This window comes from Oryzias latipes, chromosome 17 (assembly GCF_002234675.1).
Source record: "Oryzias latipes chromosome 17, ASM223467v1".
NCBI classification, from domain to species: domain Eukaryota; kingdom Metazoa; phylum Chordata; class Actinopteri; order Beloniformes; family Adrianichthyidae; genus Oryzias; species Oryzias latipes.
Window position 1 is genome coordinate 709,181 of NC_019875.2, and position 18,083 is coordinate 727,263.

The 18,083-nt window shown below is 41.1% G+C and overlaps 1 protein-coding gene across 13 annotated transcripts in view; it reads left to right on the forward strand.

The window, feature by feature from the left end:
- Window positions 1-18,083, forward strand: part of pard3 (par-3 family cell polarity regulator) — a 340,861-nt gene that overhangs the window by 218,017 nt on the left and 104,761 nt on the right. For 9 of the 13 annotated variants that reach the window (XM_011485964.3, XM_011485962.3, XM_020711398.2 and 6 more), the window contains 5 exons: window positions 5,014-5,200; window positions 6,350-6,501; window positions 7,324-7,368; window positions 15,098-15,328; window positions 16,156-16,390. In XM_011485964.3, the coding sequence (XP_011484266.1) occupies window positions 5,014-5,200; window positions 6,350-6,501; window positions 7,324-7,368; window positions 15,098-15,328; window positions 16,156-16,390 (850 nt within the window). The remainder of the gene's footprint in view (window positions 1-5,013; window positions 5,201-6,349; window positions 6,502-7,323; window positions 7,369-15,097; window positions 15,329-16,155; window positions 16,391-18,083) is intronic. The other 4 variants (XM_011485960.3, XM_011485966.3, XM_011485965.3 and 1 more) reach the window with 2 other exon arrangements.

Here is an 18,083-nt window from a genome sequence, read left to right on the forward strand (position 1 = left end):
TAAATATGGAGCTCCACTCTTCGGTCTGCTGTGGGTGGGACTGTTGCGGCATGCAGAGGGTTACAACATTATTCTAAATGCGCTTTATGGACTAAATAAGGAGATATGGTCACGCTGTAACCCACTGCCCTCTCCTTGACACTTCTCCTTTAGAGGTGCTGCGATTTTCCCAACAAATAAATTCAGTTTCACTTTGGGCCTAAATATTATTGGAATTGCTTGTTATTTATTTATTTAGACAAAAGCTAGTCAGACTGTTAGTGGAAAAAAGAAGATGTAGAAAATCAATCTACTGAACTCATTCAATTATTGTATCTTAAACAGAAATAAAAAAAAACAACTTTATTTTTATATACCTTTAATTTTGAATGTTAAAATAAACAAACCTGCCTCACAGAGAGACGGTCCTGGTTCAAATCCCAGCTGGGATCTTTCTGCTGTTGCATGTTTTCCTTGTTTATGCGTGGGTTTTCTCTGGGGATCCCGGTTTCCTCCTGCTGTCCAGAACAACGCTGCACCGGTTAATTGGTGATTCTAAGTTGTCCCTAGGTGTGAATGTGTGTGTGTAGTGTGTGTGTAGAGTGTGATCCGTGTCAGACTGGTGACCTGTTCAGGGTGCACCCTGCGTTTTTAGCTTGGACTGTGCACGTTCCTCCACCACTCACTGCTTCTGTTCGCCCTGAAGATGCCAAGGATAACAGAGAGCCTTAATTATCCCTTCAGGCCAAGAGCTTTCAAGGCCCAGCACCCCTGGCAATAACCTCCTCACTAATTATGCAAATTGATCAAGTGGAGGGGAAATGAAAAGGAGGGAAAGTAAACTCCTGTGTCATTCACACTGTGTGTGTATCTCTGTTTATTTGTTGTTGTGCCTTTACCTTCCCTACAGTCATGATTTCTGCTATAGGAACCTAAACTTGACTGCTCCTAGCTGTGTGATCCTGCGGTGGTGTTGACTGTTCTCTTAATCCTCATGGCAGTGTTGTGGCTCCACCATGGCATCCTTGAGCCCTGAAAAAAAATACAGAAGGGGGGGGTCATTTTTTATTTATTTTTGCTCCTGTTTTTCAAGCAACAGATTTATTGCTTCTCTGCTCAGTCGCTGGCAGTTGATCGTACGGCAGTGATTCAAACTGTGACATTGATGGGGTTCTCTGGGCTTTGTACCGGACTGCTTTAGAGCTTTAGTATTAGGCGGTTCCCAGAATCCACCTGAGCGTGTTGGATGGGAAAATGTGTGGTCTGGGGGAATTGCCCAGACTCTCTAATTCACAGTTAAAACCACCCGTGCACAGCAGGAGTGGGGTGGTCGTAAGAGCGCCAACAAAACTGAAAACCCCTCAGATTGTTGAGGCTCTGCCACACTCCTGCAGCTGCAGGCTAACGCATATATTTGGCAAATATTTTCTCCCATATTGGCATACATATTATGCATGCCCTGCAAATGTTCCATTTTATGACTAATGAATTATTTTAATTTAATTATGCATTAGTAACCATGCATTTCCTTTGCAAATGAGCCTTTTAGCTACTTATCTCTCAGCTTCTACCTCAAAAGCTGTCACAGAGACAAAGCAAAGATGGAAAATAAAAGTTTGAGGTGTCAAAAAGAAGAGATAAAAGATAAAGGGACTTAAGATTTGCTCATAAACTTTGATATTCTTTTTTTCGCCAAACTACATACAATACAGGTAAAGTTGCACATTTCACATTTAATAAAATGTTGTATTTCTGTACCATTGGTGAAAATTAATTGTAAAAGCATTAAATTGGGGCTGGGTGATCAATTTGATCAATTCAATCGAATTTGCTGCTAAAGAAGGTTGATTTTTATCAAATCTGGATTTTATTTTCCCAGCATCCATCCTGCTGTTTTCGGATCTGTTGTTGGGAGAAAGGTTAGCCCGTCTGTCTCTCACAACGTGCAAACGTTAAAATGTGAACTAGCAAACAGATACAAATATAAAAATAACTAGCTTCTAAAGTTCTAAGTAACTGTTCGGTTTTGTGACTTCAGACTTGGAACAACAAAGCTCACCCTACAAAACCTGTTTGAAGGCTGTCACCACCAAAAGTGGGAGTTTGACACATTTCTTTCAAACCCTGAAACAAGGACTTCCTAAGTGCTGCTCTCTACGAGAGACTCTAGTTAGTGGCTGCTTACAAAGCACCTTTTGCAATGGTTTACAAGCATTTTTACAGCTTGTATTCATTATCCACTTTAAATTCAGGCAAACTTCCAAACCAGATGTTTAAATAAAAATGTATATTCTGTTATTTTTGTTTCAGAAAAGAAAGGAAGGGAGATGAGAAAAATCGAATATGATCAGAAATCAAATTTCGTGTAAGAAAATCATAGATTTTATTGTTTGGCCACATTGCCCAGGCCTACGTTTAATTTGTGTGGTTTTTTTTTACATTTAGAGTTATAGAAATCTATAGAGAAACATTTTAAAGTATTTGTAATATGGTGGTTTTAAATGTCTATTGTTGTTGTTTATATAAAAAAATAGGAAGCATTAGAGTGGAAGAATTGATTTAATAAATGGCCTCAGTGCCGGCTTCCTGGGCCCGGCGGTGCTCTCTCCGCACGGTGGGGGGGTTCACATTACACCTGAGCCGGGGGTGTTCATGTCCCTGGGGGGTGGGTCCTGGTCCTTGCCCCTGAGCGCTGGGCCCCGCCAAACTTCCAACAGTGGCCGAGCCTGGTCGGGCCATATTTACAACACCCCTTGTGGGCCCCCTTTTTTCCCCGGGGTTCCCCCCTCCTGGGCGGGGGCGGCGGGCCCCTGCCTTGCTCCTCCCTGGACCAGCCGTGGGCCGGGTGGGTGGCTTGCTGGAGTGCGGAGCGGGTCTCCCTTGGGGGGTCCTGGCTTGTACCTGGGGTCGGGGCGGGGGGATGCCTGGAACTCCTGGGTGGTGGTGGGGTGCTCGTCTGGGGCTGTGGGCGTCCTTCTCCGGTTGGGCTCTGCGTTGGGCTCTTCCGGCGCGGCGGGGGGGCTGCTTTCCTGGCTGGGCTGGGGCGGCGCTCTCTTTCCCTCCGTGCCTCCCTGCTCTCTGGCTCTGGGGGCCTCACGGCGGTCCTGCTGGCCCTGGCCTGGGTGGCGGTCTTGGTCGCCCGGGGGGGAGTTGTTCCCTGCCTGTTCCCGTGTGGCGTTGGGGGGATTCCGGCTGCCGCTGCTGTTGCAGCGGGGGTCTGGGTGTGGGGGTGGCTGGGCGCTCCTCCTCCTTCTTTTCACGTTCCACCATCCATTTTAGAAGAACATAAACACTCACCTGAGCACAGGCGTTAGCTCACCTTTGCACTAACAGTTTGCATGATTGAATGAATGAAAGATTTCACACTAGTTGGTTTAAAGGCATAAGTATGCGTTCGTGAACACTATCTGTTTTGTGTGCATGTTGACATGTGGACATTTTTTGCAGCTAGCAGGTGTGTTGATAATATTTGAGTGTGTGTGAACAGGCCCCGCCCTTTTTGTACTACATTTGAACCGTACCGTAATGATAAACAACCAGTAAACCTGTCTGCTCTATGCTGCTTCATGGTCTTACCCCCCCTCTCACTATCACCCCCCCCCTCTCTAACATCCCTCTCTCTTCTTCCCTCCTTTCCTTTTCCGTCCGGTCCAACACCAAAGATTTTCAATCATGGTTGAAATGAAAAAAGTTTGGCCTCAATTCCAAAAGGGGTTTATTCAGTCATACCTTTGGTTTGTCTGAAGATTAATAACCCCTCTTGTTAAAGTAAAATATGTCCAACACAAGAGGCCCTCAGCTCTCATCTGCCTGCCTAGCTGTTGGACAGGACAAGTTTAAAAAAATAAATAAATAAATAAAATAAATGGCCTCAGTGAATTGAGTTAAAGGTCATTTTGTTAGTTTACGCTCTCTGGAAAAGTGTCTTAAACCACAAACTCCTTCAGACTTTTGAGTTGACAATGATTCTCTCCAGTCTCTCCTTTGTCGTCTGTACTCAGCTCATTTCCATGAGGTGATCCACCTGGCTGTTTCCGGCGGGAAACAGCGGCGCCCCCGGTGACGTTGTGGTCACCTCTGTGTTCAGTCAGAAGAAAGAGCCCGGCTGGGGGCTTTAATCCCAGAAAGAAGCTTCTTCCACAGCCTCTTTATGAAGCACCGAAGCTGGTTTTGACGAAACCTTTTCAAATAAAAAAACAAACAGATTAACGACAAAGTCACGCACTACATTTAAAAAAACTCTGCGTTTTAGAGGCTAAGAAAGGAAACTATTATATTATTGTTTTGGTCTTGGCTCAGATAAGTTTTTTAATCTTCTTTTGAGGGCTGCAGCTTGAATTCATGGTTGTGCTTTGCCATCAGAACACTATTGTGGCTGCTGAAAAACGGCTTCTTCTATATCCACTGATCAGCCAAGAGCCGTTTGGCCTGCTTTTTAATTTGACATTGGCTTCAAAAGTTACAAGTCTTTTTTCCCCTTACACACTCCATTAAGCAGCCTCAAATTAAATTTGGAGATTGTGCCAAAAATGCTGTTTGTGCCTTGTAGCAGTGGGAAATAATAAGTCGGTCATTCACTTTTCTGGTATTTCCTTTTTCGTAATTATTCTCATTGTGTGCTCAATAATTAGAAAATCATTGCCAGGGTCAAACATTAAACCAGATGAAAGGAAGGTGCATCAAACAGGAGCCAACTGTTTGATTAAAACGTATGAAGACAGATGCTGCGGTAAAAACCACATTATTCTGATGATTTGATTTCCTGCTATGAATTCAGTTTATATATTTAATCCTCTCATGGATTTCTTATCCAGCTTCAGTTTTGCATCAGACTCCAACTTTGAGATAAAGGAGGAGTCTTTCTTTGTTCTTCCTGAAGGAGAAGAATTTTTAATAAATCGCATAAACCTGGGTCAGCTGGACTGAGAATGGAGCCGGAAGCGTCTGGACTTTAAAGAAGGAGAACCTTTGATGAAAGTAACATGGTGTTGGTTTGAAAAGAATGAGAGGATTAAGAAACGCTGTGTCCTCCAGGAAACTACCAGCTCTCGCCGACCGTCAACATGCCGCAGGATGACACAGTGATCATAGAGGACGACCGGCCGCCGCTCCTCCCGCCGCACCTGTCCGACCACTCCTCGTCCAGCTCTCACGAGGACGTGGGCTTTGCTGCTGAAGGGATGCCAGTGTGGGCCAAAGAGCTGCCTGCTCACAACGACAGGTACATTTGAAGGAGTTCCTCCACATATTTCTTTGTTTCCTGCACTCAAAACTAGTAGCTTAAACCTACAGTTTTTAGAAGAGGCAGCAGGAACATGAAGGAAATTTTAAAACAACATCTAAACTCTGGATGTAGTGGAAAAAGGCAAGATGATAAAACATTGAAAATTATATAACCAAAATTATAACGTCAAAACGTTTTTATTCATTTTCCTCTTTTTTTGCAAGTTCTCTGAAGTTGAAGGTCAAAGGATAGGTCTTGGTCAAAGTTAGGGACATTGAGTTCACACCTCTGTGTTGATTAATTTCTGATAATGGACACCTCGAAGGGTAATAAACCACTTATACCATGATCACTTATAAAGTAAATTAATACTAAATAAATTATTAATACTTACTATTTTTTAGGTTTACTTTTACACAAGACCATTTGATACGTGGTGTGATATGGTAATGTCCACCGAATCTGCACCGCCCTCATTCTGCTGCAGTGGGACATATGCTAAACATCATGAGAAGTAATCTAAAGCATCATGTCAGAGAGAAAGTTCACCTCTTACCGCTTGTTTTGGTCCAAATGATGAAGCTAAAGTTTGTTTTAAAGAAGCAAACTCCACAAGTTCTTTCCTAATAACAACCATAATAACATTATTTATAGACATGTATTTATTCTGTATGGAACAATAAGGTAAGCAATAGCATATCATCATAGAGCCATTTAAAGGACAGACTGGAATAACGTCTGTCCACCTGTGTTTATGCTGTTCCGGATGCAAGATGGCAGCACAATTATATAGAACATTTAAACTTCGTGACCAGAACTTTTTTAATAAACACCCTTCAGCCCATCAGAATCTAATATTCACTTGGACCATGGTATAAGAACAGCAAATGAGTAGAGGCATAGCAGGTGATTGAGATGCACTGTGAAGTGTTTTGCTAGGTTTTTGCAGCAGTCATTTTCTTGCTAAAATAAGCAAATGAACCAAATCTCCATTTCATGCAACATTCATACCAATAAAAGACATACAATTACAGTGTTAAATTTATGACATCTTATTTAGTTTATATTTTTTGTGCATGTTTTTCCCTTTGTTAGTTCTTTTCAGAGGTTTCATTGTGCTGTTCATCTTTGACTCACTTGTTTCAGGACCTTGAGTCCAGATGAAAACCAACCCGACGGGGCTTTTCAGAGGGAAGGGTTTGGGCGCCAAAGTATGTCTGAGAAACGCACCAAGCAGTTTGGAGACGCCGCCCAGCTAGAGATCATCAAAACACGCAAGTCGAAAAGCATGGATCTAGGTACAGCCTTCAAATTTGCACCCTATAGGTCACATGTTAAACTTCCTTCCATTCTCATCCCTTACACAAAACTCGTCCCACTCAATAGTTTCAAATTGAGCATATTTTTTTTCAGGTTTGAAGTCAAAGCTGCATTATTATGAACGTGTTACCTTATTTTCCACTTCAGTTGTGGAACAAAAACATTGTTTTAGATCTACAGATGTGTAGATAGATGCTTCAGCCAGCAGCAGGACCTCCACCTGCGCTCCCATTCCAAAACGCGTCTTCAGGAAAAACAGAAATTACAACAAAATAGATGCCATCTGCTGTAATAATCCCTTGACAGAGTCAGTGCACATGGTTTGCAGTTTTCCTAAACTGCGCCAAGGTCCTCCTGCATGTTCTCATGTTTTGGCTCCTCCTTTATATATGTATTCCTCCCTCTATCCTCTCGGCAACAAGACAGATTCATTTCTTGCCATAGTCAACAACTTCTCTACATTGATTCACCTTAAAGTGGCATCAAGGCTCGCTGATTGCTTTGCCTGCCTCACTGTCTCCGCTCACTCTCTATAATCATATCTAATCTTCCTGACCAGATTGCTCCTTTCTGCTTTGTTGATATCTCAACAGGTCTGATTACTATCTTGAAATTCTCTTTTCAAACCCTTCAAAGCGCTGCCTGCCAGTCCCGCATGGCGTCCACCTCTAATTGAGATGAAGCTCCTCTCTGATGTTTGTGGAGCTACCTGGTTGATGCATGTGGAATGTCATGAGCACTCATTTAACAGCAAATGTTTGTATCTTCCCTCGTTTCTCCTCCCCCCTCTCCTTTAACAGTAGCCGACGAGATTAACCTCACCCCTCGTCCCGAAACCGGATCAGGTAAGGACCTGTGCTCTGAAATGTAGCTATGAAAAACTCTCCCTCCCTGCAGTAGACTCAGCTTTGTCCCTTAATGAAGCACATTTGCAGAGTACCAAAACTTACCCTAAAAGATTCTTAATAGAACGATTGGATAAACTTTGAAATATGTCAGTCCTATGAAAACGGATCTCAAACCTAGACCTCTTAGTTCACTGTTAAAATACAACAGTTGTCATTTTACAGAACTGAAGTACACAAAAAGCTATGCATCATCCCACCTTCGGAAGAAGCTCAAGAACAGATGAGAAGCAAAGTCACTGATGTATTCTTGGTCTTAAAGTGCACAAATACATGTATGCAGCTTAGAGACTCCAGAGAACAGCATTGTGGGATGTCCTACACACACAGAAAACAGGAAATGTTAAAAAGGTTTGATTTACCAGATTAATGATACCAGCTATATTTAAAGAGCACTGAAATTGTTTGTGCAGACCTGAAGTGCTGTACAATTATGTAAACAGAAAGACAACAGAATATAAGAGTACCAGATAAAATCTGTTAAGATGTACATAGAATGATTTAAAGGTTACATTTTCAACCAAGACACAAGCACAAATATAATTGATAAAATAGAATAATTTACAATGCAATTGATCAATTTGCATAATTACTTACAATGCAGTGGAATAAAAGAAGAGCCCTTTTTGCCCTTTGACTATATGATAATATTAAAAGATGTTAAAAGACGTGAAGCTGCATTTTGCACCAACTGGAGTCTAGTGATACCAGAAGCACTAACCTTAACAGAAACATAATGAATTGCAATAATCCAGCCTAGTGGGAACAAAGGCATGGTTCACTGTCTCAAAATGCTTAAAAGAAAGCATGGGTCTCTCTTTAGCCAGCTGCTTTAAGTGATGTCCAGATGATGAGGCAAAAGTTTGTTTCAAAGAAACAAAATCCACAAGTAGTTTGAAGACATCCCTTTCCCTTCACAGAAGTGCCAACTAATTAAAAATTGATCATGAAGGACAAACTATTAATTGCGGTTTGTGTCCGGGCGGAATTTTATGACAGAGTCTTTAATACATTGGAATAGAGCTGGGAAAAGCCTGGAGAGAGATTTGCGAGATTTGAACCACTTCAACACTTCAGGGCAAACTTCTTCCATCTGTAAGTACATGTGCTAGTTTTAAGTAGCGACAATCCAGTGTGAATGCTAAAAGCGCGTTCCAAAGTCTGAGTGTCCTTGGGAAAGACATTCCCACATTGCTCCTTGTGGATATAGGTTGGTGCCAGTGTACATTCATCAATGTGTTAATGGGACTGTAACTGTAAAGCGCCTTGGGCCTTCTATGAAGGTAGTAAAGCACTATATCCACATACAACATTTATTTTCAAATCTGTGTTGATCTCAAGTATAAGAAATATGCTAGAAAATCATCATGAGATAACATTTGAATAAATGTAAATGTAAGCTTTCAAGCGAAAGGAAACATTTGGTTCATTATGTCTGATTTTTACTCCAGATATTAATTTGACTTGCTAGATTTTTCATTTTATGAGTTTAAAAAGATGTGAATTATTTCAATTATGGAAAAAAAAACCTTGGGGAAATAAAAGCAGCTGTTTGTGTTCCTTTTTCAGTTTGCATCAGCACGTCACAGAGATCGCACACAGACTACAGTTGCATATCTTAATCTGGAGACAGAATTTCTGCAGGTCGCTTGTTTCCCGGCACTGCCCCGCTCCTTATGTATTTGTGTTGCGCCTTCAGGCTTTTAGTGTTCGCCTTGCTCTTGACAAGACAAATTTGCTGGTGTGTAGAGTGAAGCCTCGGAGTCGGCGCCACAGTTTAAGGTCGCCGCTCAACAGTTGTGAAAGCACCTGGGTGACTACAGATTTGATTTTACCCCTTTTTGGCTGGGTTGCTGTAGGAGCGCTAATTGTTTTCCGTGTGCACGCACGAGGAGATGGAGAGGAGAAAAGCTCCCTGTCCTTGGTTAAGGCACTTGGCTGACAGCGAGTCATCTGTCTTTGTCAGCTCTTGTGTTTTCACTGTTGGTTGGACTGAATAAAAGAGCTGCCTCTGAAATCAGCGGTTCAAACTCAAGGACGAAGTTTGTTGGGGAATAAAAGGATTGGAGCTTTTGGGTGTAGGAAAGAGGACATACAGTAACAGTTTGCAAAAAGATGAAGATGTCGCTGTGAAGAGAGTGTAAAACAGAATAAAAAGCTCAAACTTGCACACTAAGGACTAAAACTTTAATTGTTAGCAGCCGTGAGCGGGAGAGAATATTGTTTCTACCGTCTGTCATGCTGAAAATGTCATAAAAGATGAGAACGTTACACGTTACACAAGGTGTTTCTGTCAAATGTTAGCTACAGATGAGTCAGCTGTACTTTTACATAGCAGCCAGAAAAGAAGTAAACCTTTTAAAATCTACTTTTGATGACAGAAAAGCTGAAAGAGAAAGTCTGAGCTAGGCCTGCACAATATGTCGCAAATTTATCGTTATCGCAACATCAAGCTGTGCAATATGCATACCGCAAAAGATGTCAAAAATCGCAACAAATGGTTACCTTAAATGTGCTAAAACAAACTCATGGCAGCTTGAAATATTGAACAAATGAAATAAATCCCTTTAAGCATTTAACCAATCAGAAGGACCCGTTTACGTTTTTGATCAATCAAATGAGCCCTTTTATGTTTGATGTTTGCCTCCTACGTCGACAAGGGTCATTTGGAGTATAATTTTTAAACTGTTGCAGTGAAACGGAAATGATGTTTTGGGTTTTTTTGCAATTTGTTTATATACCGCAATTTATATCGTTATCGCAATATTAATCACCAATATCGCATATCGCGAGTTTTCCTCATATCGTGCAGCCCTAGTCTGAGCTGAGAATCTGCGTATTTGAGAGGTTTAAGGACCAACTTTGATCATCTTTTGAGCTGTTGTAAAAGCATTCCCAAGGGTCTATAAATTATGATTATGCTGATTTTGGCCAAATAAAAATAAAAAATCGTTTTTTTTCTAGGACCGTTTCTACAGAGTGGCAGCAATTCAGTAGAAATTGCCTCTAAGCATCGGATGGGACCATAGGTGCAGAGCACCCCTACCCCTCTTCCCATCCATCACTCTCCTGCTAGCTTACAGCCCCTTAAACCCCAGACCTAGCATAAGCGGTGCAACAAAAATGGTGAGCAATATTGAAGCTATCCGGCTGTTCAGTTTTTAGGCAGACCCAGCTCAGATGAGAAAACCAAAGAGGAACGTGGATCTATTGGTCTGCAGGATGCATCAGAATGGAGCAGAGCAGAGAGCTTCTGCCTTACCAATTGTAGAAGAACTATTTATTTTCAAAAATTGTATTAACCTTTAGTATATTTTATATCTTTAAAGTATTTATAACAACACATTTTGTCACTTCATTTGCCTGCCTTTGCACAGAAGCTCTGACATTTTAGGACAATCGTCTGTAGAAGGAGATGCAGCTCATTTAGACAGAATGAAAATTATTCGGCATTGTTAAACATTTGAGCTTTGTCTTTTTTAGTATTGAATTTTTTCATGCATGGTGTATTGTTTCTTCCTGAAAAGCTGTTCTTAGTTTCATTAGTTCAGCCATTGTTTCCCTATTTTGGTTTTACAGTAAAAAATAATGAAGCATTTTAAATGTTCTTCTGTAAAATGATTGTGGAAATTAAATTACAAGACTTGTTTTTGGTGGTAATCAAGTTGTCTATTGCCTTTAACTTTTCAGAAAGGCAAATTATCACACACAAAAAACAGTCATGGGGGTTGATTTTTGATCTAATAAGCTTGGATTGATACAGATCGATTAATTGATTTTATCAACCCAGCCCCACTGTTTGTAGAAGTGTTCTTTTTCTATCTTCAGTTTGAAAAGTCTCTCTGTCTCATTGGAGAGTGACGTGTCTCCACAAAGTCCTGTCTTGGGTTTTTATTATTTTTTTAAATCAGTGTGATTTTCTGTTTCTTTTTTAAATAGTTCAGTTATATCTATGATGTATGATACATTACAGGCTCTATTATCTTTTTAAGTGGACAAACTTGAATTGGCTGACTAAAAGCTTTTGGGCCCCACTGTAAGTATCAATGTTGCACAACAATGCATTGTATTGCTTAAAAAAACGCCACTTGAAGGTTCCTATTAAAGTTGGAGATGAGTTCAAAAATAGAAAAATATTCCACTGCAGACAAGAATATAACAAAGTTAGATGGCTGATACCACAGATATGGTCCAAAACCTCAGTCAGTTTTTTAACTTTTGTTTTTTTAACTTTGAAATGTGTTCTGAGGGTTTGTAGAAAAATGCTCTTTATTAGACGCCTTTTGTTGGAGCTGGCTTCAGATTTGTTTTCATTTGTTACGACAGGCCTGTCAAAGCTCATATCAGAAAAACAGACTTTGTCTAGAGATGAATTGCAGTGCCACTCGGCCTAAATATGCTTTGATCATGCCAATGTGACTGACTGTTTGCCAGATCTGAAATGGTGCCTTCAGCGATTTAATTCCATTTCTGACAGACACAGAGTGTAAACATTGTTCCCAGACTTGCTTATTTGCAGTTCAGCACATCTAAGCCATGAAAAGCAAATGCCTGGCGTTTCAATTAGAGTTACTAATTGCTTTTCTTGCAGCCAGGTGGCTGTTTAACAAAAACCCACTTTGGCACATTAGTGTCACAGCAGAAAAAAGAAAAAGTTTTCCTGTTTGTTTTCCGATTGTCAGTGAAAGCCACAGTAATGCTTTGTTTCTGGAATATTGGCGCTGAAGTTTGACTGTGTTGAATGGCAGCAGGCGAAGCCCCCAAATAAAGTTCTTTCTGTGATACGTTAAGGGAAAAGACAGGTGGAGGAAAATGAATGGGACACCGCTTACTAACTCCAAGACCTCATTTACTGGAAGTGAATTGTATTTGAATTGTAAGGGCTGCACGGTGGCGCAGTGGTTAGCGCTCTTGCCTCACAGCAAGAAGGCCCCTGGTACAAGTCCCGGCTGGGGGACTTGAAAAATACATCAATTGGGGACCCTTCTGTGTGGAGTTTGCATGTTCTCCCCGTGCATGCGTGGGTTTTTTCCGGGATCTCCGGCTTCCTCCCACTGTCCAAAAACATGCTTCATAGGTTAATTGGCAACTCTAAATTGTCCATAGGTGTGAGTGTGAGAGTGAATGGGTGTGTGACTGTGGACGTTCTACCCTGCGACAAACTGGCGACCTGTCCAGGGCATCCCCTGCCTACGCCCAAGTAGCCGGGATAGGCTCCGGCAGCCCCGTGACCCCGAAAGGGACAAAGCGGTACAGAAAATGAAAATGAATGAATGAATGAATTGTATTTTTCACAGCGGTTTGCTTCTTTTTGTCTTTTTTTTCCTACGTCTTCTCTGGCTTCATGTTTTAAAGTAGTCTGACATTGTAGCAGTTCATTTTATGAGAATTATCCTGCTCAAAAAGGGTTTACAGACAACCAATAACTAACTGGTTATGCATCATTAAAGTTATGAAAGCTTCGTGAGCTCTACTCACCTCCAGGCATTTTGTTGATCGTTTTCTCACTCGTTCCTCTATTCTTGTCCTCTGTTGTTGTGCTGCAAAGCCTTGTCTGAGTTTCAGTATTTTGCTACTTCCTTCTCTGAAGTGACATGTCCCAGGAGATTATGGCTTCCTTCACCTCCAAACCCACCTTTTTTCCAATTATCCCCACTGTGTGAGTTGTGAAACGTGCCATAGGGGAGCACAGAAATTATACCTGCACAACTGTTGGAAATGCTGTAGTTTAATTAAGCTGTCATGTTCCTCCAGTTTTGCTGATGGTTTTTTCCATCTACAGCCTCATCTTGTAACGAAATTTGCCATCAGTCAGGAGGAATGACACGCATACGTACACGGATCCACGCGGTTGATTAGATAACAGCATTCAGGTTTGATTACAGTCTGTTTATGTCAGACCTTATTGCTTTTTGTCCCTTAGGAGACTGTTGGCGTTCAGCTGGAGCAGGTGTTTATTCCTGTGTATCTGTTGCAGCACTTTCCTCTTCCTTTTTCTGCTTACTTAGGTCAGCACTTCTTTCCCAATTGTGTTATGAGAGATGAACTGGTCGGCAAAATGCTGCAAGTGTTTCCAGCGATGCTGATATTTGGCGTGAGACTGCCATCTGGTTTGAGGGAAAATCGCTTTTACACCTCATGTCCCACTTGGATCTTCTTTTTGTCTAGTGTTAAAGCGTTCCCAGTGGTCCTTTAGTTATGATGATGCAGTATTTAGACAAATACTGCACATTACTGCACATGTAACTCTCACGTACACGTCTTTGCTGTGGTCGCATTGCTGTCACTAAACTACCGACATCTTTGAATGTCCACTTTTAGAACTGTGGTGAGTCTGGAGCAAATCCCAGGTGCGAGGGCCAAAGAACACAGAGCTCTGGCTGCCCACAGGGATTCTGAGGTCACACTTGGCTGCTGATGGTTTGGAAGTGGCAGGAAGTGTCTTGTTTCGAGTTGTGTCACTTTGCTCTGTCACTATTTGTGTTGGAAAGAGTCTTGTTTTCTAAAAATGTCTTTGGAAAAAGCTCTGTGCTGTAATTCTCAGGATAGTTTTGCCTCAGCATTACAACTTACAAACAGGCCAGTGGATTTTTATCAGGATCTTCCTCATAGGATTATTTGTATTAATTCTTATTATAAATCTCTAAAGGCAGCTAAGAAAAAAACAAAAAATCATTTTGCCTCCTAGCTATAGAAAACAAACATAGATTTATCCTTTCAATAGTTAAAGGTGATGCATGCATACAGGATTGAAGGTCTTGATTTGAACTGGGTGGAGAATAGTATATCGTTACATCAGAGGCTGAGAATACTTTGCAGGTTTAAATGTCTTTTTCTAATTTTCAGTTTGTAATTTTTTGGGATGGAAATCATTTTATTTTGGATGTTGTTAAGCTTTTTTTAAAAATTCAGTTTTAAGAATGTTTTTTCTAAAGCCTAGAAAAGAGACTTAATTTATCTGTAAAATCAAATAGATTTAAAGTTCAGTTGCTAAAACCCACCTTGATTGTTTACTCTTTTTGATATTTCGTGGGCATAGACGTACCCTGGATGATGTTACCTACTATCTTCATTATTTTCACCAATCACAAATGAAGTACTCAAACTGAATATTAGTTATATTACATTGTAAAACGTAAAGTGCTGCATACTTTGTGGTATATTCAGTTTACTCCATAAAATTCATAAAACTTCCACTTCAAACTGCCTTGTAGCAGCTGCTCAATGTTACATTTGAGACTGAAACTAGCTCTTTGAGAGAGGTATTTCCTTTATGAGTATGTTTTTATTTTTCCTTCACCTTCTGCCTGTGATGTTTATGAACTTTAGTTTACCTAAAGATGCAGTTTAATATACAGATTCTCTGCAATAATGAAGGATTTATGTGTAGTGTAAAAAGAGGTTTACTCATGTTTTTTTACTGATGTCCAGTTGTCTAAAACACAACTTTAGACTTTCAGTAAACAGATTTATAATCATTTAATATAAAAAAGCTAAAATTAATTTTTTAAGTTTTTAAACTTGGAGGCAAATTTTTACATTAATCTTAAAGAAGCTAAAGATTTTTTTCTGATGAGGGTTTTCCAAATTTTCCCTCTTTTACACCTTTTCCAGATCAGCTGAGTTTTCAATCTCCTACAGTTCCAATCTATGTATCGTTCCCCATCAGGTTCTTCCACAAAAGATGTTGGACCATCGCTGGGCTTGAAGAAGTCCAGCTCTCTAGAGAGTCTTCAGACAGCCGTAGCAGAGGTTACGCTCAATGGGGACCTCCCGTTCCACAGGCCCCGCCCCCGAATCATCAGGGGGCGCGGTTGCAACGAAAGCTTCAGAGCTGCCATCGACAAATCCTATGACCGGCCCGCCACTGTGGAAGACGACGATGAGGGCATGGAGACGTGTAAGATATCAGACTTTCCACAAAAAAGACCTTCCTCCCTCTGAGAAAACTACAAAAGCGCAGGTTTCATGAATCAACTTGTCATCAGCAGGTTTCCCGTCAGAAAATTGCTCCCGACCTGAAACCCGTCTGCCGTGTGAAATGACCCATCAGTGGCTGCAGCGATATTGCATTGTGGGCTGCTAAAATGATGCCAAATGACATTAACAGAGCCATAATAAATCTGCCGAGTGACACTGATGGCATGTCAGCTACTAAAACTCTGCTGTGCCTTTCATATTTCTGCATGAGAGTGACAGCTTTCTGACTAATGCTCAATATCTGGCAGCTGATTTTATCGCTGCTTGTGGCGATAGCATATTGATGATTGGGATGTGACCTCTTTTACACCGGATATCAAAGGCATCAGATAGAGGAGGCGTCCTCACAGGATGCACCATCAGAAAACTCCCTTCTTTTCTGTCCCTGCATCAGGACTTGACACAGAAAAAGTCACTGCATCCAAATGAAGACTTTAGAAGTGATCACCAGTGGATGAATCCAAAATAAAAATTATAAGAAATTTATACTTTGGACTGATAGTTTGGAACAAAACAGCTTAGTCTTAAAAAGCCATTATCGTTCATTTTTTTAAAGCTTATATAAGATGAAACAAAATCCTGCTGTGTATTAAAAAACAAAATGAAAAAGCAGAAATCCGACCTAACATGTAAACAATGTAATAATATATTTATTTTGGCAATGTTCTAAAATGACATTTAACGCTGCACTGACTTTGTCATCAAAGGGGGTTTTGGGTCCTGAACTCTTTCTGTTTGACCCCGCAGTGGAGGAGGACACGGAGGAGAGTTCCAGGTCTGGGAGAGACTCCGTGTCTACGGTGGCAGACCAGACGCCATTGTCCGGCATGGAAAAGCCTCTGGTAAACGGCACTTACCGCACCAAAGACGAGAAGAAAAAGGACAAGGACAAAGGAGGGAAAGAGAAGAAGAAGCCTGAAGGAGGGAAGGAAAAGGGAAAACCAAAGAAGGGCATGCTGAAAGGACTCGGGGACATGTTCAGGTACAAACCGACTACTTTCATCCTGGTTTTACTCAGTTCTATTCAGATTATTTTCTACAGACAGGAATGTTGGGTTTGTCCATCAGTCAGCAATTGATTTAAATTCAAGACTTCAAAATTTGTGCAGCCAAAATATAAAAGCAAAGTTAGGGGGATGTAAACAAAAAACAATTGATTGAGAGGCAGCAGCATCCTGCTGATGTTAAGGAAGGAAGATTGACCTGAAGCAAAGCCTGTCAAGCCTTAATCTGCAGTCATACCCAAGGCAATACGAGCATCAGGGGCAACCAGTCTCAATGCTAAGTCAATGTACAGACGCAATCTGAGATCCTGCTGCGTGTTTTGAGTGTCGGGCGTGGCACATCAACTTAGACAGTCATTTGAACAACACTAACAGCCCCCTTTGCAGTACATAGCACGTGCCTGCATACCACCTACTTTACCTTCACTTACCCTTATGTGTTGGATAACTGTTCCCTACCACCGGCGCCTACACGATGCTTGTAGAAAATATCCACATGAACCTTTTTTGCTCCACCAGTTCACAGAGTGGTCTATGACCTTGATATTTTCTGCATTCCACCTGCCTGCCCCATACAGTTTTGCCCATTTTTTTGCCCTCAGACAGCCCATATTCACCCGTAAGGGCAGTTCTGACAAAGGTTCAAGAATCTTGAATTCCCTTTCTAAACAAGCTTTTTTCTACATAATTTGTGCTGTGCTCAGGCTGCGGCGTGTCCCCCATCAACAGTGATGGCTTTCCAACAGCGGTGTGAAAACACATGCCAAAGCCCAAACGTTTAGTTTCCAAACTTGATGTGAACCAGGAGGTACCAAAACAATGCTATTCTGCTAAAAACCACTGGAGGCAGGTTATTGATAGGAGCAGCTTCCCATCAAGACGCATGTTAAAAAATCTGATTTGATATCATTAATAATTCTGGTTTGAGGGATTATTTTCTGTTTTTTTTTTCTTCTTCATTACTGTAGGGAAAGGAGTGTGAATATTAAAATCTCTTCTTCTTCACTATTTCTCTTTCAAATTTAGGTATATAGAAGGAAAGACAATGAAAAAAGGGGAGAGAGCAAAGATAAAAGGATGAGAAGAGGGGGAGCAAAGAGTGAGAGACAGGCAGATCAGCTGGAACTGAGCACTCCTGCTCTGCGGGGAAGAAGCCAGCAGGGCTCAGTCTCAAACTGATGGGATCAATTCCGATCACTGCAGTTTACATTTGGGAAAGTCTCTTGGAGAGGACATTTGGGGCTGCACAGGCGCACAGTTGTGTAATCACTGCGCAGGACACCAGCAAACTGTATGCAAGCACAAATGTGGTTTCACTCAAAAATACTTAAGTTTAGCAAGCTGTTTTTTAAAAACTATTAAATCATAAAAACTGATCAAAAAAACTACAAAACATGAAGGTTTAAACTTCAAAATAAAATCAAGTAGTTTGTATTCCCACAAGAGAAAAGAGAAAATCTGAGCTCCTTGAAGATCATAGTTTGCCAGAGAAGGCTGTGAAACATATTTAACACTGATCTGAAATATGATCATTGATTTAGGAGCTCTTAATCTTGCCAAAATCGATGCTTTTAACCCTGATTGCCATGGTTACCAAACAGACATGGTAAATGGCGTGTACGTATATAGCGCTTTTCTACCTACAAGGCCCAAAGCGCTTTACAGTCACAC